General features: G+C 44.8%; 1 protein-coding gene across 1 annotated transcript in view; it reads right to left on the bottom strand.

The window, feature by feature from the left end:
* Positions 1-25,422, bottom strand: part of SMYD3 (SET and MYND domain containing 3) — a 649,557-nt gene that overhangs the window by 118,273 nt on the left and 505,862 nt on the right. The window contains exons 9-10 of the mRNA XM_066596110.1: positions 24,339-24,426; positions 619-787 (exon numbers count right to left, since the gene is read on the bottom strand). Coding sequence (XP_066452207.1) covers positions 619-787; positions 24,339-24,426 — 257 coding nt within the window. The remainder of the gene's footprint in view (positions 1-618; positions 788-24,338; positions 24,427-25,422) is intronic.

The following is a 25,422-nucleotide window of genomic DNA, read 5'->3' as shown; positions in this document are numbered from 1 at the left end:
CCATTCCAATTTCTCATGTGGCCCCATGGGAAAATTAATTGCCCACCCCTGATCTACACTGTGAAATAGCATCCTATCATTTTTGCAGAATTTACTCCTAACTGAATCTGAGCAATGTAGCTCTATATACTTCAGAATTCATCCTGATACATCTATCCACAGTCACATAATAAACAAGCATACATACTGTATAATGCACAAATAATAATTAGACATGTTTCTTTTAATTGTTTTTGGATTTGGGGGTGTTTTTATAATTATATTTCCAGCTGGAAATAGCCTTAGATTAAATGATGACTTTCTATTGATGCCCCCCACCTTTATGGTTTACCTTCCAGTACCTTAAGCAATCATACAGTGCTCAAATAAAATAGCCATAAAGCACCTGAATAACACTGTCCGCAGTTTACTGAATGACACTTTTAAACAGCTCTCTTGTAGCTTTAGTTACAAAATACGTGATATGGGTGAGAACTTTGGGTGACAATGGGGCTAGTGTGGGCCTTTTAAGTCACTGTTCACAATGTGCAGTTTTTCATGTAGTTTTTTTTTTAACCCAAACAACCCTTCAGGGGGAGGAATTGGATTTTTACAATGATTGTATTTGTATCCACTTACCTGTAGGGCTGTAATGTTTGTAAGGCATATTGCAAAGCCTCTTCCCATATCTCGAGATGAATGCAGAGATCCATAGCAAAGTCAAGAGCCTTGAGTTGATGGATATTCTTATCTGGTAGGTGACCGCTGTTGATCAGCTTCTTACATAGGTCTAAAGCTTCTTTTAATTCTTTTTTTCTCCGTTAAAGAAAATGTACGCAGAAAATGTTCATAATCCTTACTATTTCTCTTTTTACATAAACTGTGACGTTCTCTGGGATTATGTTTTGTGCTCAGGTGCAGGCAGGGGGTTAACATAGTCACTCATCGCTAACACATTAGACCACATGGTGCAGGCTGCATTTATCTACTTACAGACAGACATAACATACAGGAGCAATATTTAAATACTCATTTTGTAGTCAACAGCTTTCTTATAAATACCATAGTACTTTTTATGTTATCTAGAAAGGTCAGTGTTACCTGTTGGAATTTGAAAACGAGTATTTATGAGATTTAAGATTTTTATCATTAGACTTTCTCTCATTGTATTACAGCTATCGTCCCCTGGGCTAATAGACTATCAGATCCCTGTGAGCTAAATAAGTGAGCACTTTTGTTGATGGGGACAGTACAGCAGGTGTTAAGTTGCCGTCAGTTAAATCACGCTGTAGACGTTAAATGACAAAGAAGATAATGTCGAATGCTCTATGTTACCCCAGGCTGGATTTTTGTTTCATAATCCAAGTTTATTTGAATAACTTTGACAGCTGTAATCTGCAATTTCTGGTCAAAAAGCAGTGGATCATGTAAAACCACAGGTATTCAAATTCTTTTATAAAACCAGCCATATTTGTTAAAAAATATTTAAGATTAATAAAAAGTAATGCTTATTTACTAAAATATGACTACACCATACACATTAGAGAGCCAATTAACTACTGATCAGTTCAGATGTTCCTATTAACCCCTTAGTGACCACCCCATAATGGCGGACACAAGAGCAGAAGCTGGGGAGGGTTGGGAAATTGAAAATCTCCTTGATCATGGCTAGCCTGGAGCAGTGACCGAGGGCTGCAGTGAGTGGTCCCCGTTCACGTGATCGTCGTTGTCCAACAGATAATGGCAAACACATAAAAGTTAAAAAAAAGTTGAAGTGCAATGCTTCTTTTGGTTTGGGTCCCATTGTGCATATGGACATACGATTAGGGCAACAATGGGTATGTTTCCGAACACAGGACAAACAGGGGGTATCCATTTTGGGGTGCAAATCCTCTTTTTTATGTGCACTATAAAAAAAATCCTGTCTTTAAAATGACATATTTGAAAAAAGAAATGATAGTAATGATAGGTAAATTCATGAAAAGAAACTAGAAACTATGGGGTCAAAATACTCATGACACCCCTCAATGAATACATTAAAATGTGTGTTTTTTAAAAAATGGGATCATTTCTGGGGGTATCTATCATTCTGATACCTATGAGCCTTTGCAATCTTGGCGTAGGAAAACAAAATGTTCCTCAAAATGTTAATACTCAATGTTAAATCTGTACTTCTCTTAAATGGTTGTACATATTTGAGATATTGCAGTTGGAAATGTGAAAAAAATAACATTTTTTTCAAAATGTTCACAATTGTGGCGCTTTTAATAAATATACACAAATTCTATCGATCTATTTTTTCCACCTAAATGAAGTACATGTCGTGGAAAAACAATGTCAGAATCACTTGGATATGCAAAGGTTTTACAGAGTTATTTTATGTTAAAGTGACACATGTCAGATTTCCAAAATTTGGCCTGGTCATTAAGGTGCAAACAGGCTGGGTCACTAAGGGGTTTTGACTCAGCAATTTGCTATTGACTCAGCAAAACTTGCATGTATTGTTTGTAAATAAAAGAGGAATAAGCAGATACTAGATACTGCTTGCATTTCTCACGTTTTGGTAGGACAAAATCGAATCGGTCAAAAAAACCATCACCGCCAATCTTAGCCTAGTAATGGATAGTCAGTGGGGCCTGGCATCATTGAAGCACACTTGATTGTCCATAGATCCTGACAAAATCCTCAAAATCTGCAGAAAAAAACCTGTGAAGTAATAGGAACTAGCCCCCACTTCTACTGCCTGACAACAATGTTTTTGTTAAGTCCTTGTGGGCAAATAAGCACAGGGCCCACACAGATGTGCCCAAAGATGGGGATATAACAAACAAGGGAACCTAAAATGGATATCAGACTGGGCGTGCTGACGGAAACACCAACTGGACAGAGAATTGCATACTGCGGATTGGACTGACGGACAGACATAACATAGGGACTGACAAATGACCAAAACACCTACCTTGCATACTTGTACACAAAAGCACATGTAATAGTTATAAAAATATGAGGTATTCATTCGTATATTGGACAAAATACCTAAGCCCGCAAGCCGCGATCAAGGCTCCTTGTTGTCTTGCGGGTCCCTACATTAGCAAGACAACATGTACCAGAGGATCCTAAGAGCCACCCTAGCCCAGATATGGCAAACAAACTCAGCAGGACAAAGCAGAGACAAACTGACATAAAACGTACAAAAAATAAACATAAGAACGGACATGAACCATCAGGACACCAAACACACAGCAAGCTGCAATGGATAAGCATACAGGACTGTTAACCCTGGACACTAAACAGACTCTGACAGGAGCTGGGTATATATATGTGCCAAGACCCATGGGAATTGGCTAGCAGGAGAACACCATACCCAGCCAGCTCACTCATTCCACATCTGTGGGGCTGTGCTGCTAGAAACCTATGTGGGCACACCTCACCACAGCATGGACACAGAGACAGAATTTAGACTGCAAAATGCAGGACGGATAATGGACAGAGCTGGAACTCAAAACACAGAATGGGAGACTGACCCTAGGCTGCAGGGAGACTGGCAAGGCCCTACCTATAGGCAGGGCAATTGCCTTGATAAAGGCAGCCCAATGCTGGAACCTCGGCCCTGAACATCCCTGAAAGGAAGGTAAACAAACGGTGGAAAACAAAGCAAGATAGGCAAAACAGACCAAACAAAGACCAAACGTCCGCCTATAAATGGACAAGGGGACCAGATACAGATCGGGCGGAACAGATAGGTAGGGCCCTAAAGTCTGTCTACCAATGGACAAAGGGGACAGGTTATGGATCGGGCGGAACAGACAGACAGGTCCCTAAAGTCTGCCTAACAACGGACAAAGGGGACAGAATTCGGATCGGGAATCCGCTCACCAATGGCTGGGTAGACATACAGGAACTGGAACCATGTGTCAAACAACCAATGGACAGGTGGATCATACAGGACAGAATACAAACAATAACACATGCATAAAAACATAATGCTAACATACCAACATACAACATACTCCATAGCAACATATGCATACAATATAGTCAACATATTTGTTACATTTGTGCTGGCAAATAAGCACAGAGTCCACGTGAACGTGCCCAAACAGGGGTTAGGGACCATAAACACCAGTGAGGCTGTGCTGCTAGAAACCTATGTGGTACAACAGATTGCAGCCAGCACAGCCTAACACTTTTTTCCCCCCTTTTAACAACTGTTAAAAGAAGGTTCTGAGCAACACAATGTGGTGCTGTCGAGTGCCTGGACTTGAAGCTATTGCGTATCCAATATTTCTTATTTTCTTGTTGCATGTTCTTTTTTATTGTGCATTTAAAATATGATTTTCAATAAAAAGACATGCTCAAAAACTTTGCTGGAATTCTCTGACCTAGTGTGTCAATGATCTTGGTCTTCAAATGAATGCTCATTTATTTTTTGATCTTTGGATTTGTAATGTTCTGGCACATTTTCATATGTTAACTACAAAAGCTTATGTAGTATATACAACAGATAATTTTAGGGTATACTTAAGTATACCCTAATGGTAAACAGTGAGCGGTGTGCAAACCATGTCCTATTAAGAACGGTTAAAGGATCTGGGAATATTCAGCTTGCAAAAAAGAAGGTTGAAGGAAACTTAATAGCGGTCTACAAGTATGTGAAGGGCCGTCACAGTGCAGAGGGATCAGCCCTATTCTAATTTGTACAAAAAAAACCCAGAAGCAATGGCATGAAACTGAAAGAGAGGAGACACAAATTAGATATTAGACAGTGAGGGGATCAATGAGTGAAATAGGTTGCCATGGGAGGTAGTGAGTTCTCCTGCAATGAAAGTCTTCACAGAGGCTGGACAGACATCTGTCTGGGATGATTTATTGAATCTTCCATTGAGCAAGGGATTGGACCTGTTGACTCTGGAGGTCCCTTCCAACTCTGTTATTTTAAACAATATGAAAGACAGGTCTGGGTTTTTTTCCAATGACCCAAGCTGCTTGTCTATAAGATCATTGGGATTCCGTTAAAGGGCTTTTTCCATGACGATAACCCCTGTCCATATGCCCTATTAAGGACCCTCTTTTATGAGCCAGAATAGAGAACTTTTCTGTATAGGCATCTTTCTTTTCTGGCTGACTCGAGTCATCCTTGCATTACAAGAATGGCCAATCATCTGAATGGCTGCCATGTAGTAATGCAATTCACTTGTAGTGGCCACTGCAGGAGAAATGCCTCACTAGCTGTGATTTTCCATGCCAAATTCAATTGTTTGTTGAAAAATCACAAAATCATTATTTTTTTGGGAAAAAAATATCAAAGGAGCTTTTAAGGAAGTAAGCATATTAGTCAACTACAGCATACTTTAGTGAATTTAACAGAATTTCACAAAAAAATTTGCTGATTTGCTACTAATCAGTCTATCATGACTTTTAAATTCACCTATTAGAATGTTTTTGGAGTATGGGAAAAACCGAAGTACCCAGAGGAAACTCATACAAACATAAATGTAAATATAGTGAGACTTCTTTGAAATAGCCATCTAAAACTGCACTGGAAATGGGTCTTCTAGTAAGGTGGTCCTATTACATTATAAAAATGGACATTACAAAAATGGAAGAATAACATCCCATTCGGGCAATTTTATCGTTTTTGACATAACTGTACCAAAGATAAGGATGTCCGTAGCCAAAGCTCTATCATTAAGAATAGATTAAGAGAAATGGGCTATCCAAAATGGCTGGTAACAGGGGCATATAAAGGCATAAATAATTGTGGCCCCTTTAAAAAAAAAAAAAATAATAATAATAATGCTAACGCTCAGCACTTTTGCCACATTTTCATCACCACATACAGTTCATCCTTCTCCATTATAAGGCAAATATTCGAAAGACGTTGGGACTCCAAGATCCTTTTTTAAATAACAAAATTCCAAAAAATGCAGAATTACTTTTCAGAGGGCACACAAGCTGAAAAATATTGTTGCTCCAAGTAAACTTAAAAATAAAAAACAAATTCAGGCTGGCATCACACGAGTGTGTTTTTGTGTGTGCATACTCGCGTACAAAAACATGTTTCTATTATAACCAATGCATTCCCTATGGTCTGTGCACATGTCCGTGCTTTACAGGCATGTGCCTGCAAAGATAGGACATGCACGCACCACAGGGAATGAACGCATTGCCTTGAAGACAATGGTCTGCCAGCACCCCTGAATTGTTTTTCAGGGAAGAGCTTTACATATAAGCTCTTCCCTGAAAAACTAGAATTTTAGTGTAAAAAAAACAAACAAAAAAACTTACCTGTCCGCTGCTGCTATGTCCCCGCAGGGATGAAGAACAGATCTGCTGCATGCGGCAAATGTTTCCTTCATCCCCGCGAGGAAAAAGAATTCCCTATCACAGCTGTCACAGATGACAGCTGCAGTAGGGGATCCAGCTGCCAGCATCCTGTATTTGTATTTGTTTTTCAGGGAAGGGCTTTAAATATAAGCTCTTCCCTGAAAAACAGGGAAAAGTGGTGTTGAAAATTAAAAAAAAAAAATCATACTCGCCTTCCTTCAGCTGCCAGGGCTCAGCCACGTCCTCTCTACATCAGTCATTCAGCAAGAGCTGCCTGTGATTGGCTGAGGTGCTCAGCTAATCATAGATAGCTGCATCTGTTTGTCTGAGCAACTCAGCCAATCACAGGCAGCTTTCACTGAATGAATGATAGGTGAGAGCTGCCTGTGATTGGCTGAGCACCTCAACCAATCAGAAGCAGCTCTTTTAGCAGGCAGGGATTTTAAATCCCCGCCTGCTGAAAGAACTGCATTACAGAGTCGGGGACAGCGCAGAGAGGATGCGGCTGAGCCCCGGCAGCTGAAGGAAGGTTAGTATGATTTTTTTTTTTTCCAACACCACTTTTCCCTGTTTTTCAAGGAATGGCTTATATTTAAAGCCCTTTCCTGGAAAATAATTACAGGATGCTGGCAGCTGGATCCCCTACTGCAGCTGTCATCTGTGACAGCTGTGGTAGGGAATTCTTTATTCCCCACAGGGATGAAGAATTCCTTTGCTGCATCTGTCACAGATGTGGCAGGTGCAGCAGGGAATTCTTTTTCCTCGCGGGGATGAAGAAAACATCTGCCGAATGTAGTAGATGTGTTCTTCATCCCCACAGGGACACGGCAGCGGCGGACAGGTAAGTATTTTTTCATTTTTTTAAAACTAAAATTCTTGTTTTTCAGTGAAGGGCTTATATTAAAGCTATTCCCTGGAAAACAATTCAGGGGTGCCGGAAGACCATTGCCTTCAATGGAGCTGCCAGCAGCAGCTGCGGCTCCATTGAAGGCAATGTACAGACCTTCATTCATGCGTGTTTTTGCACGTACAGGGATACGCACCTATGTACACACAAAAACACACTTGTGTGAAGCCACCCTCAGTCAGTAATCCCGATTTTCCCTAATCAAATGGGCAAGTGCTGCTTCAACATAAAAAAGGCATCAGAGTTCAAAATTAACCAAACAAGTGAGACTTTTTTTTATCAGTTCTTTTATTAACAGCTCTACCAATTACGTACATGTGGGCTACAAGACATAGGACGCGCCACACAATGTTTGTGATGAAGAATAAATAAACTCAGGTCAAATACCACTAATGGATTTTTAACACACAGCATTTCAAGGCATGGCTTGCTAGTGCATGATTGCCATTTTAACGTTTTACTGTCACAGTGGTGGGACACACACCGCTAGATATCGAGAATAGGTTCGATATTCTAAAAAGCATGGAATGGATTGGATTTATAGACTCAATACCCCAATTCCATTAGGCTTAAATGAAAGCCTTGATTTTCATTTAGATTTTGGTAGATTTTGCTATTTTTAAAGCCTTTTCAGATATTATCCTACTCACTAAGGCCGGCTGCACACGGGCGTGACGGGCTCCGCCGCGGAATATTCCGCGGCGAAGCCCGTCACGGCGCCCCCCAGAGACCCCATACTTACCAGCAGATCCGGTGTTCTCGGTCCCGCATGACGCTGCGGCGTGACGCGCCGCAGCGTCATGTGACACGCCGGCCACGTCACAAGACACGCCCCAAGCGTCGGTGGGCGGAGGCGGCGGTGGGCGGAGAGGCGATTTCATGCTATCTTCCGCTGTGCTACAGCAGAAGATAGCGTGAGCGGACGGCTTCCATTGACTGCAATGGAAGCCGGCCGCACGTACACCCGCGGCAAATAGAGCATGCCGCGGGTGAGGATGGGAGATTTCACGGTGCGGAATTCCACGATGGAATTCTGCACCGTGAGCATTGAGCTATTAAGTTCAATAGAACCTGATAGCTGCGGGCAATGCGGCGGAAATCCGTTCATGGGAAGGAGGCCTAAGGGTGCATTCAAACGAGCAGTGAAGGGAGAAGACACCGCTGGATATGCCTGAGCCCCGGCAACTGCGGAGAGGTGAGCATATATATATTTTTTAATTTTTAACACATCCTAGGGATGATTTTCAGGGAAAGGCTTATATTTAAAGCCTTTCCCCCAAAATCCCTGCAGGGCTTTCAGGCAGACAATTCTTTCAAAGGGGCTGCAGGAACATTGCAATCCTCTGCCACAGCTGTGGCAGGGGATACTTTACTCCCCATGGGGATGAAGAAATCCTCTGCCACAGCTGTGACAGGGGATTCTTTACTCCCCACAGTGAGTCCCCTTGTCACTGAACACTGTGACAGTGCTGTCACAGTGTTCAGTGAGAGGGGGACTCCCCGCGGGGAATATTGACACACACCACGGATCTATGGTGCATGCATGTCCTATGTGTTGTAGGTATGTGCGTTTGCACGCCTGTAAAATACGGACAAGTAAACACACCATAGGGAACCAATGGTTCCAATAGACGCGTGGTTTTGTGCGCACCTATGTACGCGCACACACGGTCATTTGAAAGCACCCTAATATAGCATCTCCGCATTACATTACACTTATCCTCGCAGGTAATCATCCAGGTCATGAGTGATATCCAGCGGTGCTGCACTCCGCAAATCACATGTGAAACTATCCTATATGTCAGCACTCCAGCATGTTGTCCAGTTTTTTAAAAAAGTGTATATACATGACTAAAATGCTTCATAGTCTCACTAACACACAACAAAAGCAGTTCACAATTATGTAGATTGAGGGGAGAGAGAGAAGAAAACATGGCTGAAATTCGAGTTAAGAATAATCTTTTCCTTTAGTGTCCCGTTCCAATCTTGTAGTTGGACTGCTATAAAGAACAATCAGAATACTAACGGCCTGGCCAGGGCCTAACGCGAGTTGAGGGGGAATAGGGAAGATTTAGGTAAAGGTAGGGACTGGAGGAAGGGTGACATCTGAGACAGGAGGAGTGTTTCCCATGAGGTGGACAGTTTCAGGCTATAGAGTGGCAGTTTATTGGGCATTTTATGATATTGCTGCTTTTACAAGGAGGCTAGGAATCTATTACAGTACTTTGTCAGAGGAGAGTATATTCTAGCCAAGGAGTCCATATTTTCAAGAATTTTCCATGCTTATCAGCTAGAATAGGGGTCAGTTTTTCATTTATTAGGTACCAATCCACCCTGCGCTTGACCTCGGGAAAGTCTGAGGAAGCTTTGCGCCACGAACGGGCAATAACTTGTTTTGTGGCCAGAAAAAGGAAGGAAATTAGTTTCCTGGAGTCGGAGGGGGGGGGGGGGGGGGACATTACTTATGCTTTTGTTTAATAGCGCCTCCCAAGGGTTTTTGCTTATGTTGTGGCCTGTGACTGAATATATTAGAGAGTAAACTCGAATCCATAGCCTCCTAACCTGAGGACAGGACCACCAAATGTGGAGCATATCTCCCGAAGTCGAGCATCCTTGGAAACAGTGAGGAGAGCATCCAGGTATTGCATGGGCCACTCGGTCTGGGGTTAAGTACCAGCGAAACAGAATTTTAAATGACGTTTCTAGCATTAGTATATTTCTGGCGCTACTGTTAGTAGACTCCCATATCTGGGTCCAGTCCTTTTCAGAGAGTGTTTCGCCGAGGTCCCTTTCCCAATGCGTTATGTATGTTAATTGTTTACAGTAGGGGGAATGCACAAATCCTGAGTAAATTTGCGAAATAAGCCATCTTGTGTGTGGGTGTCTATAGCAATATCTCTCAAATGGGGTTAAGGTCCATATTAACTAATTTACACTCATTCTTCCCCTCATTCTTGTATCATATCCCCTTGAGACTCTTTATACACTATATATATTTTATACTACCAAAATGTATTAGTGATTATTTTTTATGCATGATTTTAATTGACATTTTACAATAATTATTTGTATCATTTATATATTCACTTGATGCATTATATTTTCTACCTATGTTAGTTTGTTTTATAAATGCTATGCTTTTTACGTCACTTAATTGTGTTCTGGTCTCATTATAAGTATTTCTTTTTTGCAATTTCTTTTTATGCTTAATCAGTTTTTATTGAAGCATTTTAGTTTTACATAACCGTAAATAAACATTTTCAATCATCATCATTGCAGATATCTTTCATTAAACCCTCATCCATACGCAATACATAATGATATATGGAAGAAAAAATGTGTCTATACTAGAGATGAGCGAGCACCAAAATGCTCGGGTGCTCGTTACTCGGGCCGAAATTATCGCGATGCTCGAGGGTTCGTTTCGAGTAACGAACCCCATTGAAGTCAATGGGCGACCCGAGCATTTTTGTATTTCGCCAATGCTCGCTAAGGTTTTCATGTGTGAAAATCTGGGCAATTCAAGAAAGTGATGGGAACAACACAGCAACGGATAGGGCAGGCGAGGGGCTACATGTTGGGCTGCATCTCAAGTTCACAGGTCCGACTATTAAGCCACAATACCGGCAAGAGTGGGGCCCCCCCCCTCCCAACAACTTTTACTTCTGAAAAGCCCTCATTAGCATGGCATACCTTAGCTAAGCACCACACAACCTCGAACAAAGCACAATCACTGCCTGCATGACACTCCGCTGCCACTTCTCCTGGGTTACATGCTGCCCCCCCCCCCCCCCGCACGACAGTGTCCACAGCGAACACCAAATTGTCCCTGCCCAGCCTTCAGCTGCCCTCATGCCACGCCACCCTCATGTCTATTTATAAGTGCGTCTGCCAGAGGAAAAGCTGGCACACACTGCAGAGAGTTGGCATGGCTAGGCAGCGACCCCCCCATAAAAGGGGCAGGCCGATAGTCCACAATGCTGTACAGAAGCAATGAGAAATCCAATCCTGTGCCACCTCCATCTGGAGCTGCACACATGGGCATAGCAATGGGGAACCTATGTGCCACACACTATTCATTCTGTCAAGGTGTCTGCATGCCCCAGTCAGACCGCGGTTTTTTATAAATAGTCACAGCCAGGTCCAACTCCGCAATGGGAATTCCGTGTGCACCCACAGCATGGGTGGCTCCCTGGAACCCACCGGCGGTACATAAAAATATCACATTGCATTGCCCATCACAGCTGAGGTAATGTCGTGCTTAATACAGGTGGGCTTCGGCCCACACTGCATGCCCCAGTCTGACTGGGGTTCTTTACAAGTGGACAGATGTAGGTTCAACTCCGTGTGCACCTACAGCATGGGTGGCTCCCTGGAACCCACCGGTGGTACATAAATAAATCCCATTGCATTGCCCATCACAGCTGAGGTAATGTCGTGCTTAATACAGGTGGGCTTCGGCCCACACTGCATGCCCCAGTCTGACTGGGGTTCTTTACAAGAGGACAGATGTAGGTTCAACTCCGTGTGCACCTACAGCATGGGTGGCTCCCTGGAACCCACCGGTGGTACATAAATAAATCCCATTGCATTGCCCATCACAGCTGAGGTAATGTCGTGGTTAATGCAGGTGGGCTTCGGCCCACACTGCATGCCCCAGTCAGACTGGGGTTCTTTACAAGTGGACAGATGTAGTAACAACTCCCTGTGGACCCACAGCATGGGTGGGTGCCAGGAAGCCACCGGCGGTACATAAATAAATCCCATTGCATTGCCCATCACAGCTGAGGTAATGTCGTGGTTAATGCAGGTGGGCTTCGGCCCACACTGCATGCCCCAGTCAGACTGCGGTTCTTTACAAGTGGACAGATGTAGTAACAACTCCCTGTGGACCCACAGCATGGGTGGGTGCCAGGAAGCCACCAGCGGTACATAAATAAATCCCATTGCATTGCCCATCACAGCTGAGGTAATGTCGTGGTTAATGCAGGTGGGCTTCGGCCCACACTGCATGCCCCAGTCAGACTGGGGTTCTTTACAAGTGGACAGATGTAGTAACAACTCCCTGTGGACCCACAGCATGGGTGGGTGCCAGGAAGCCACCGGCGGTACATAAATAAATCCCATTGCATTGCCCATCACAGCTGAGGTAATGTCGTGGTTAATGCAGGTGGGCTTCGGCCCACACTGCATGCCCCAGTCAGACTGGGGTTCTTTACAAGTGGACAGATGTAGTAACAACTCCCTGTGGACCCACAGCATGGGTGGGTGCCAGTAAGCCACCGGCAGTACATAAATAAATCCCATTGCATTGCCCATCACAGCTGAGGTAATGTCGTGGTTAATGCAGGTGGGCTTCGGCCCACACTGCATGCCCCAGTCAGACTGGGGTTCTTTACAAGTGGACAGATGTAGTAACAACTCCCTGTGGACCCACAGCATGGGTGGGTGCCAGGAAGCCACCCGCGGTACATAAATAAATCCCATTGCATTGCCCATCACAGCTGAGGTAATGTCGTGGTTAATGCAGGTGGGCTTCGGCCCACACTGCTTGCCCCAGTCAGACTGGGGTTCTTTACAAGTGGACAGATGTAGTAACAACTCCCTGTGGACCCACAGCATGGGTGGGTGCCAGGAAACCACCGGCGGTACATAAATAAATCCCATTGCATTGCCCATCACAGCTGAGGTAATGTCGTGGTTAATGCAGGTGGGCTTCGGCCCACACTGCATGCCCCAGTCTGACTGGGGTTCTTTACAAGTGGACAGATGTAAGTTAAACTCCGTGTGCACCTACAGCATGGGTGGCTCCCTGGAACCCACCGGTGGTACATATAAATATCCCATTGCATTGCCCATCACAGCTGAGGTAATGTCGTGCTTAATACAGGTGGGCTTCGGCCCACACTGCATGCCCCAGTCTGACTGGGGTTCTTTACAAGTGGACAGATGCAGTTACAACTCCGTGTGGACCCACAGCATGGGTGGCTCCCTGGAACCCACCGGCGGTACATACATATATCCCATTGCAGTGCCCTACTCAGCAGAGCTAACGTCAGATACAATACAGGTGGGCTTCGGCCTACACTGCATGCCCCAGTCAGACTGGTAATATGTACCTTAACAGTAACCTCGTTGGTGGTAATGTGGTGGTGACTGCGGACCTGGTAGCGCGGTTTTATGTAGTTGGTTTTCGGAATGTGGCCAGGATTAAGTGGGCCGTGGCGGGGGGATGGTGGTGGTGCTCTCTTGTTGTGTCGTTAAAGGTGAAATTCTTGGACTGCCACCAGACGGACCAATGCAAAGGTATTTGCCAAGAATGTTTTCATTGTTGGAGGAGGAGGGGGATGTTTTGGAGGCACTATGTGTCCTCTACACGTGTCCGTGGTTATATGCACCTTAACAGTAACAGCGTTGGTGGGAAATGGCCTCGCCGCCATCATGTCTTTGTGAAGCCTCTGTTTCCACACCTCAGTGACATACCATTAGCAGCGGTATAGGCAGAGCCCAGAATTATTAACATTTCAGCGGTAGCATTAGGGACAGGCCCCACTAACATATCACTAGCAGCAGTATAGGGGGAGCGCAGTCTTAGTTCCATTTCAGTAATAGTAGCACTCAAGACAGGCCCCAGTAACATTCCCATTGCAGCAGTTTAGGGAGATAACAGTCTCTTTCACATTTCAGTAGCTGCAGTATAGACAAGGCCCCATTTACATTTATGTAGCTAAAGTGTAGGCCAACCCCACACACCTTTCTGTACCATGAGTGCAGGCGAAGAACATAGAAATTACTATGATTACACTGTAGGTGAGGGCCCAAAAAAATTGGTGTACCAACAGTACTAATGTACCTCAGAAAAAATTGGCCATGCCCAACCAAGATGGCAGGTGAAACCCATTAATCGCTTCGGTTAATGTGGCTTAAGTGGTAACTAGGCCTGGAGGCAGCCCAGTTTAACGAAAAATTGGTTCAAGTTAAAGTTTCAACGCTTTTAAGAGCATTGAAACGTATAAAAATTGTTTAGAAAAATTATATGAGTGAGCCTTGTGGCCCTAAGAAAAATTGCCCGTTCGGCGTGATTACGTGAGGTTTCAGGAGGAGGAGCAGGAGGAGAAGGAGGAATATTATACACAGATTGATGAAGCAGAAATGTCCCCGTTTTGGATGGTGATAGAGAACGATGCTTCCATCCGCGGGTGCAGCCTACGTATTGCTTAGGTATCGCTGCTGTCCGCTGGTGGAGAAGAGAAGTCTGGGGAAATCCAGGCTTTGTTCATCTTGATGAGTGTAAGCCTGTCGGCACTGTCGGTTGACAGGCGTGTACGCTTATCTGTGATGATTCCCCCAGCCGCACTAAACACCCTCTCTGACAAGACGCTAGCCGCAGGACAAGCAAGCACCTCCAGGGCATACAGCGCGAGTTCAGGCGACGTGTCCTGCTTCGACACCCAGTAGTTGTAGGTGGCAGAGGCGTCACGGAGGACGGTCGTGTGATCGGCTACGTACTCCCTTACCATCCTTTTACAGTGCTCCCGCCGACTCAGCCTTGACTGGGGAGCGGTGACACAGTCTTGGTGGGGAGCCATAAAGCTGTCCAGGGCCTTAAAGAGTGTTGCACTGCCTGTGCTGTACATGCTGCTCGATCTCCACACCTCCCCTGCTACCTGGCCCTCGGAACTGCGCCTTCTGCCACTAGCGCTGTCGGATGGGAATTTTACCATCAGCTTGTCCGCCAGGGTCCTGTGGTATAGCAACACTCTCGAACCCCTTTCCTCTTCGGGAATGAGAGTGGAAAGGTTCTCCTTATACCGTGGGTCGAGCAGTGTGTACACCCAGTAATCCGTAGTGGCCAGAATGCGTGCAACGCGAGGGTCACGAGAAAGGCATCCTAACATGAAGTCAGCCATGTGTGCCAGGGTACCTGTACGCAACACATGGCTGTCTTCACTAGGAAGATCACTTTCAGGATCCTTCTCCTCCTCCTCCTCAGGCCATACACGCTGAAAGGATGACAGGCAAGCAGCATGGGTACCGTCAGCAGTGGGCCAAGCTGTCTCTTCCCCCTCCTCCTCATCCTCCTCATGCTCCTCCTCCTCAACGCGCTGAGATATAGACAGGAGGGTGCTCTGACTATCCAGCGACATACTGTCTTCCCCCGCCTCCGTTTCCGAGCGCAAAGCATCTGCCTTTATGCTTTGCAGGGAACTTCCCAAGAGGCATAGCAGAGGAATGGTGACGCTAATGATTGCAGCATCGCCGTTCACCACCTGGGTAGACTCCTCAAACTTTCCAAGGACCTGGCAGATGTCTGCCAACCAGGCCCACTCTTCTGAAAATAATTGAGGAGGCTGACTCCCACTGCGCCGCCCATGTTGGAGTTGGTATTCCACTATAGCTCTACGCTGCTCATAGAGCCTGGCCAACATGTGGAGCGTAGAGTTCCACCGTGTGGGCACGTCGCACAGCAGTCGGTGCACTGGCAGATTAAACCGATGTTGCAGGGTGCGCAGGGTGGCAGCGTCCGTGTGGGACTTGCGGAAATGTGCGCAGAGCCGGCGCACCTTTACGAGCAGGTCTGACAAGCGTGGGTAGCTTTTCAGAAAGCGCTGAACCACCAAATTAAAGACATGGGCCAGGCATGGCACGTGCGTGAGGCTGCCGAGCTGCAGAGCCGCCACCAGGTTACGGCCGTTATCACACACGACCATGCTCGGTTGGAGGCTCAGCGGCGCAAGCCAACGGTCGGTCTGCTCTGTTAGACCCCGCAGCAGTTCGTGGGCCGTGTGCCTCTTATCTCCTAAGCTGAGTAGTTTCAGCACGGCCTGCTGACGCTTGCCCACCGCTGTGCTGCCACGCCGCGCGACACCGACTGCTGGCGACGTCCTGCTGCTGCTGACACATCTAGATTGCGAGACAGAGGTTGCGGAGGAGGAGGAGGAGGAGGGTGCTTTAGTGGAGGAAGCATACACCACCGAAGATACCACCACCGAGCTGGGGCCCGCAATTCTGGGGGTGGGTAGGACGTGAGCGGTCCCAGGCTCTGACTCTGTCCCAGCCTCCACTAAATTCACCCAATGTGCCGTCAGGGAGATGTAGTGGCCCTGCCCGCCTGTGCTTGTCCACGTGTCCATTGTTAAGTGGACCTTGGCAGTAACCGCGTTGGTGAGGGCGCGTACAATGTTGCGGGAGACGTGGTCATGCAGGGCTGGGATGGCACATCGGGAAAAGTAGTGGCGACTGGGAACTGAGTAGCGCGGGGCCGCCGCCGCCATCATACTTTTGAAGGACTCCGTTTCCACAACCCTATACGGCAGCATCTCAAGGCTGATAAATTTGGCTATGTGGACGGTTAACGCTTGAGCGTGCGGGTGCGTGGCGGCGTACTTGCGCTTGCGCTCAAAGACTTGCGCTAGCGACGGCTGGACGGTGCGAGACATTGGTGGATGGAGCCGAGGACAGCGGAGGTGAGGGTGTGGGTGCAGGCCAGGAGACGGTAGTGCCTGTGTCCTCAGAGGGGGGTTGGATCTCAGTGGCAGGTTGGGGCACAGGGGGAGAGGCAGCGGTGCAAACCGGAGGCAGTGAACGGCCTTTGTCCCACCTTGTGGGGTGCTTGGCCATCATATGTCTGCGCATGCTGGTGGTGGTGAGGCTGTTGGTGGTGGCTCCCCGGCTGATCTTGGTGCGACAAAGGTTGCACACCACTGTTCGTCAGTCGTCAGGCGTCTCTGTGAAAAACTGCCAGACCTTAGAGCACCTTGGTCTCTGCAGGGTGGCATGGCGCGAGGGTGCGCTTTGGGAAACAGTTGGTGGATTATTCGGTCTGGCCCTGCCTCTACCCCTGGACACCGCACTGCCTCTTGCAACCTGCCCTGCTGCTGCCCTTGCCTCCCCCTCTGAAGACCTGTCCTGAGTAGGCGTTGCAAACCAGGTGGGGTCAGTCACCTCATCATCCTGCTGCTCTTCCTCAGAATCCTCTGTGCGCTCCTCCCTCGGACTTACTGCCCTTACTACTACCTCACCGATAGACAACTGTGTCTCATCGTCATCGTCCTCCTCACCCACTGAAAGGTCTTGAGACAGTTGCCGGAAGTCCCCAGCCTCATCCCCCGGACCCCGGGAACTTTCCAATGGTTGGGCATCAGTGACGATAAACTCCTCTGGTGGGAGAGGAACCACTGCTGCCCAATCTGAGCAGGGGCCCGAGAACAGTTCCTGGGAGTCTTCCCGCTCCTGAGCATGTGTCATTGTAGTGGAGTGAGGAGGCTGGGAGGAAGGAGAAGCAGCAGCCAGAGGATTCGGATTTGCAGCACTGGACGGCGCAGAACTGTGGGTGGACGATAGGTTGCTCAAAGCACTTTCTGCCATCCACGACAGGACCTGCTCACACTGCTCATTTTCTAATAAAGGTCTCCCGCGTGGACCCATTAATTGTGCGATGAATGTGGGGACGCCAGAAACGTGCCTCTCTCCTAATCGCGCAGCAGTCGGCTGCGATACACCTGGATCAGGAGTTCGGCCTGTGCCCACACCCTGACTTGGACCTCCGCGTCCTCGGCCGCGTCCACGTCCTCTAGGCCTACCCCTACCCCTCAGCATGCTGTATTACCAGTGATTTGATTTCCCAGCCAGGAAATAAATTGGCGCAAGCCTGCTGTTAAACTTAGCTGGCTACGTATGATTTTTGTTTAAGTTCTCCACCCAGCACACACGTACCCAGAACGCTGAGGACTGTCAGAGGCAGGCCAAATAGAATAGTTGCCCTTTTTTTTTAAAGGAAAGGCCCACTGCCTATATTCAATCAATAATAAATGTGTTGTGGCCCTGCAGTGTGTCAGAGAACTGCAGTGTTGCACTGTTATTAACTGCAGCAGAGCGGTGATTTCCCAGCCAGGAAATAAATTGGCGCAAGCCTGCAGGCCAAATAGCATTTTTGGCCTTTTTTTTTAAAGGAAAGGCCCACTGACTATATTCAATCAATTAATAAATGTGTTGTGTGGCCCTGCTGTGTGTCACAGAACTGCAGTGTTGCACTGTTATTAACTGCAGCAGAGCGGTGATTTCCCAGCCAGGAAATAAATTGGCGCAAGCCTGCTGTTAAACTTAGCTGGCTGCGTATGATTTTTGTTTAAGTTCTCCACCCAGCACACACGTACCCAGAACGCTGAGGACTGTCAGAGGCAGGCTAAATAGAATAGTTGCCCTTTTTTTTTAAAGGAAAGGCCCACTGCCTATATTCAATCAATAATAAATGTGTTGTGGCCCTGCAGTGTGTCACAGAACTGCAGTGTTGCACTGTTATTAACTGCAGCAGAGCGGTGATTTCCCAGCCAGGAAATAAATTGGCGCAAGCCTGCAGGCCAAATAGAATTTTTGCCCTTTTTTTTTTAAAGGAAAGGCCCACTGCCTATATTCAATCAATTAATAAATGTGTTGTGTGGCCCTGCTGTGTGTCACAGAACTGCAGTGTTGCACTGTTATTAACAGGAGCAGAGCGGTGATTTCCCAGCCAGGAAATAAATTGGCGCAAGCCTGCAGGCCAAATAGAATTTTTGCCCTTTTTTTTTTAAAGGAAAGGCCCACTGACTATATTCAATCAATTAATAAATGTGTTGTGTGGCCCTGCTGTGTGTCACAGAACTGCAGTGTTGCACTGTTATTAACTGCAGCAGAGCGGTGATTTCCCAGCCAGGAAATACATTGGCGCAAGCCTGCAGGCCAAATAGAATTTTTGCCCTTTTTTTTTAAAGGAAAGGCCCACTGACTATATTCAATCAATTAATAAATGTGTTGTGTGGCCCTGCTGTGTGTCACAGAACTGCAGTGTTGCACTGTTATTAACTGCAGCAGAGCGGTGATTTCCCAGCCAGGAAATAAATTGGCGCAAGCCTGCTGTTAAACTTAGCTTGCTGCGTATGATTTTTTTTACGTTCACCACCCAGCACACACTTACCCAGAACGCTGAGGACTGTCAGAGGCAGGCCAAATAGAATTTTTGCCCTTTTTTTTTTAAAGGAAAGGCCCACTGCCTATATTCAATCAATAAAATATGTCTTCTGGCCCTGCCTACACAATTCTGTCCCTGTAGTATTACTGCAGGGCGCAATGCTCTGCACGGCCGATTTGGAAAAAAAAAAAAGTGCAACACTGCTAACAGCAGCCTCCACAGTACTGCACACGGTTAGATGTGGCCCTAAGAAGGACCGTTGGGGTTCTTGAAGCCTACACTAACTCCTAACACTCTCCCTGCCTAACCACCACTTCTGTCCCTGTAGTATTACTGCAGGGCGGAATGCTCTGCACGGCCGATTTGGAAAAAAAAAAAATGTGCACCACTGCAAAAGGCAGCCTCCACAGTACTGCACACTGTTAGATGTGGCCTAAGAAGGACCGTTGGGGTTCTTGAAGCCTACACTAACTCCTAACGCTCTCCCTACAGCAGCTCCAACACGATACCACTGTCCCTGATCTCTGTCACAAGTGACTCACAACGCATCTGAGGCGAGCCGCGGGAGGGGCCGACTTTTATACTCGGGTGACACCTGATCTCCCCAGCCACTCACAGCAGGGGGGTGGTATAGGGCTGGAACATCACAGGGGGAAGTTGTAATGCCTTCCCTGTCTTTCAATTGGCCAGAAAAGCGCGCTAACGTCTCAGAGATGAAAGTGAAAGTAACCCGAACATCGCGTGGTACTCGTTACGAGTAACGAGCATCCCGAACACCCTAATATTCGCCCGAGCATCAAGCTCGGACGAGTACGTTCGCTCATCTCTAGTCTATACCCATGCAGAGTTATTATTCTCGTTTGACATATAAAAAGTCAAAGAAAGATCCTTCCTATACTGCTGTCTGCGAGTTTCCAATCAGTCTCCTACATTCCAGAGATTTCTGGAAGCGCATCCAGGGACTCCAAATACATATAAACTTATCCCGACTATCTTTCTCCTCTGCCACCAACTCCTCCATAGCAATCAGCTCATTAACCTCCTGCATCCACTGCACTGTTGTCAGACCCTTTGCGTTTTCCAATAGAAATGTAGCAGGTCTTTTTTGATAGCCGACACTGCACCAGGTAGCATAGACAGGAGCGCTATCTGTGGGTTGGGAGTAATCTGACTTTTCATAATTTCCTTGTAAATGGAGAACACCATAACCCAAAAGGGGAACAATGCTAGGACATTTCCACCAAATATGCAGCATGGTTCCTAGTTCTTTACCACATCTTCAGCAATCTGGAGAGACCATGAGGAAAATGTGGTGCAACATAGCTGGACATCTGTACCACCTTGTTATTATTTTGTAATTCTTTTCTTGTGCTCTATAGGCCAAGGGCAGCTTGTGAGACAGTAAGAAGGTCCTCTCCCACTCCCTGGGTTTAATTGAGCATCCAAGGTCACGTTCCCACATCTTTATATAGATGGGGTCCCAATCAAGGGCATTCCACAGAATTTCTTGGTAAATGTTTGACAGGCATCTAGGTGGGGGCGATCCATTAGTAAACAGTGTTTCAAAGGGAGTAGGTGGAATCTTGAAATTTTGTGTAATTGGATTTCAGGAAGTGTGGCAATTGCATGTACAAGAATCTATGTCAAAATCTGGTACACTCTAATATCATATTGACCAACCTGGGAGCCTACATAGCAGGAGGGAAAAAAAGCATTTAATGGCCCCCTCTTATTAGACAGTCTTTATCTTATTGCTGATTTATCCCACATTTTCAGGAAATCTTTCGCGAAACATGCCCTTTACGTCCATGTTTTTAATAGCTTTCTTCAGTCTACCAAGGATTAGGGAATTGAAAATCTGTCTTTGATAAATCTAAACCAGATAAAGGATAATCTTCTCAAAGAAGTGAGATGTTTCCCTGTAACATCTATTTTTTGTAAAAACTGTAAAATACTGAGAAACAGTTAAATAGAATCAAATCAATATTGTTAAAGCAACCCTTTGGTTCCAGGACAAACTCTTGTCCTGGGCCCAGAGGTTTTAGTTCTGGTTGGTCTACTGCCCTGATGTTCCTCAAATCCACCAGTTTTTGGTCCCATTTTTTGGTCTTCCAAGATGGCTGATGCAATCTTCAGACTACCTAATTCTCACACTGCATTTTGTAGTGTTAGACTACCAATGCACTATACCTGCTCTATGGCTGGGCACATTGCTCAGGTGATCAGCGCTGGTAATCAGAGAACAGTTCACTGTGTCTATTAAGTAGCTAGAAAATTGAGGCTACCATCTTGGATGGGTGAAACACAACACTGAAAAATGGCCATGCTTACTGATGTAAGGGTACAAGGGCGAGTACACAGACCAGTTCCCAGCGGCATGCAGACAGGAGGAAAATGCTATATGGGTGAGGTAGCAGGTGCAAAATACTGATGAACAACCACTCACACACCCATGATATATTGGAGGAGTAGCTGCTTAGTATTATATTTGCACCCAAATAAAGCTTATATAGGGTACCATTGCCATAAGTTCGTGTAGAGCATGATGCAGGTTTACAGCACCGTTAGCTTCACTCATACTATTAGAAAAGGCGGGCTGCCCTACACTTTCGAAATGCACTTGGATGGGTGAAAACATGGCATTGAACCAGCGGATCAGAAGGACAACTGCAGGGAAGAATGACAGCAGGTAATATATCTCTAGTCCTGCGACAGAATTTGCTCTGTGACCACAAAAGGTGTCCCCCGTGAGAAAGCAGATGTGAAACGTTAGGCTCAGGATACAGGTCTTGATTGGCATGTTGTAACAACTTTGTATTTATATTTTGCGTGATCCGACAGTCTTATTTTATTGCCTTGCTTTGTCTAGCTTGTATTATATATGACTTAGTAGATCCACTATTGTATATATTGTTATCCTATTTATATCATGGATGAATTTTTATTCCATTGCTCAAGTCTTGTTCCTGTATATCCAGATACTCTTTTTTTCTTACTACATGTTTTTAACTATTCTGTTTTGTAATATAGTTTGTCTATTTTAGTTATTCCAAGCCCTATGTGAGGATCCCTTTTTGTGTTCTCATAGCAATACACTGCTATATTAAACAGTACGATTTCTAGCCTTTGGGCACTAATATGTTGGAGATGTGCATTTAAGCATCAGATACCACATCACCAACACATCCTGTGCAAGTGCCAATATCGGCTTTAATCGCAAGGAGAGGGGGCATTTATGCATAATTGATTTATACCCCTATACCCTTATAACTACATCCTTACAAGTATCAGTAACACTTCAGGCAACCTTGTACCTAAGCAAATATACCACCAAGTTAAATTTTGTATAAATCAGTGGTATCATCAGTCGGGGTGTTGACCACCTATACCTCTAGGAGGGCAATATAATCAATTATGGACTAATTACATATAAGTGCTACAAGCCCTGTGAACCATCTTTCTTTTGGGGCGTTTGATAATAAAAGACAGAGGCTATTTGATCCTGATGAATAGGCTCATTCATTACATCAGGGCCGAAGAAACGCATCGATAAAAATATTATTTGGATAAAAATATTATTTGTTCATTCTTAGCCTTTGAACAAAATAGAATTTATACCGGTATTACCACTGAATAAAAGGAATATAACTGTTTCTTATCTCTAACCTATTAAGGAAACAGTAACGGAAAAAATCGGTATAGTGGTTCACCTCGATAAGGTGATATACCCATCCCCTTTTCTTGTATGTTCTCTGGGTGTTGTGTATGTTTTTGTTCGTCTAGTCTTCCAATGTGTGCTGGGCTATCTGGCGGTGTGTCATAGCTTATTTTAATGAAAATCTTATAATAAAAGTTATATTTTAATAACAGAACAGATAATTCAATTCATTATTTTGGGGTACCTTCTCAGTGAAACAATAGCAATACAGTAGAGCGTTTTTGCATTTGTTCAGCATTTGTGCCTATCTTTTGGTTAACCTGTGACCACAAAGTTGCTTTAACCCCTTAAGGACCAAACGCTGTAAATTTATGGCGCTTGGTCTTGGGTTTTAATCCCAGCTAATAGCAGACGTTTGGAGCAGAATTAAAGCCTCTGCTCCTGCAATCAAGCAGCAGCAGGTCGGCTTCTTGGCTGTCAGATACAGGGGGAACCAAGGAGAAGGGAGAAACAGTATGTACTAAAAAGTGGAAGTGTTTCTTCTACTATGCGACTGGGTGATCACATGACTGTGAGAGGAGAGCTGCAGGGTTCTACGAGACCCTGAACAGCTCTGTTAGTGACTAATGTCACTAAAAGGGGATGTTTTTCTCTGTAACTGTAACCTATACATGCCTACAGTTGAAAAGTCTGAAATAAAAAAAAAAAAGAAAACAATGTGAATCACCCCCAGAGGTCTTATATGATGTCATGGGGATATTGATGGTTAAAAAAATAGTTACAAAAATAAGCAAAGAAAACTACAGAATAAAAAAAAAATTAAGACATAAAAAAGAAAATGACTCACTGCCGACGGCAACCAAAACCGTCGACACATGCACCCTGTGATCCAAAACTATAAATGAAAAAAAAAATCATTGTTTTAGCTTTTGAACCCGTAAAAAAAACTAAAAAACGAGGGGAAAAAAGTGAGTGAAAAAAGATCTAAAAAAACAGCTCTGTGTGTCATGGGAAGAAAAACGCAAGAAAAATAATTTTGGTAGTGAAAGAAAAAAAAATATGGCAGTAAAACCACCACATGGGTAAAATCCCTAAAAAATGTCTGGTCCGTTAGAAAACAACATCCTGGTCTTAAGAGGTTAAACAATTTACATGATTCCATTGTTAAACTTACCATAAAAATAATTGAGTAGCTTTGCATAGAGTAATATTTTTTATGGGTTTTGAGCATTATTGCTTTTCTTCTCAATGTGTATCTCAAGCTTAATTCTCATATCCTCCTGTTACTAAAATTCAGCACCTTGTGAGAACTCCTATGACAGTTCAGCTAAACCGCAATCTGTTTCCAAGGCAAACAGCAGAATTTTACATGTAGCCAACTTTTTATGGTAATTTAATCTGTAAACTATTATTAAAAAACTAGTTTTCTATATGCCGCTCAGTAGGATTGAGTGCCATTGATGTACAGCAGTGCGAAGAACCTTACATAATGAACCTGAAAGTGTGCAAGAAAAGGATACTGTTCTGGGAGCGCAGCTCTTCCAGTGTTGCAAGTGAATGTTCCATTTCTCTTGAAGCCTCCTCACCCCCTGCCAGCATGTCTTCATCCTGCTCCAGCACAAACACACAAAAGAAGTAGTAGTAATTTATTGGCAATGGCTGAAAGGAGTTCCAAACATATTTTTAGTCTTTGCATTAGTCCTTTGGGAATGTGGAGATAATATACGTTATCTTACTTTGCAACAACATGAAAGACTTTACATACTGACCCCCACATCCAGCATATTGGATAATTAAATGCAGCAATTTGTGAGCTTCAAGGAATTTTAATAACAGTATAGAATATATATAAAGACTAAACAGATTTCTAAGTTTCTCAAATTTATGGAAAATGTGGCAATGAACGGATGATTCAAAATATTTACAGACTCTGCGCTCAGTACGCTGTATGCATGTTTGATGTCTGAGACAAGTTTCTGCCGACATGTTTCTATAGCTTTGATAAGGCTGCTTTAAGACGCTCATAATGCACTTGCATGGCATGACTGAAGTCAAGTCTAGTAGAACCACAGTAAGATCCGGGACAATATTGTGGCAGACTATAGACTACAAATGGCTTACAATGGCCTAGAGGTACTAGCTTTCATATCATGTAAACATAATCACAATCCTAGCAGCAAATATACAATGAAAAAAGGGGGAAAAACTGCTCAGAATGCACAGAACAAAATTGAAGTCAGTTAATTAATCGCATCTTGCCGAACAACAATCAACACGTAAGAAGCAACTTCATTCTGGAGTAATTTCTGTTAAGAGTGTTTATTACATTTTTTTAACCAAATACTTTTTATTGAACATTTTCGTATGATACAAATTGTTATACTTTCACACATGTTAGTTATGCATAAATTATTCATCAAATTTTTCTGTTTGTGATGCACCACGACGGCACAACATGCGAACAACACCAACAACTACTTTAATTAGCCATTCTGTGTGTTTATACAGTGTTGTATTTTTAATAATTTAGCTCTTGCTTATGTCTTGTCAGACATGTAGTGCCATCCAAATAAGCCGTCGCGCACCCATCACATCCAGCAGATA

The sequence above is a fragment of the Eleutherodactylus coqui genome, chromosome 3 (assembly GCF_035609145.1).
Source record: "Eleutherodactylus coqui strain aEleCoq1 chromosome 3, aEleCoq1.hap1, whole genome shotgun sequence".
Classification (NCBI taxonomy): Eukaryota; Metazoa; Chordata; class Amphibia; order Anura; family Eleutherodactylidae; genus Eleutherodactylus; species Eleutherodactylus coqui.
This window is presented reverse-complemented; position numbering and strand designations above follow the sequence as displayed.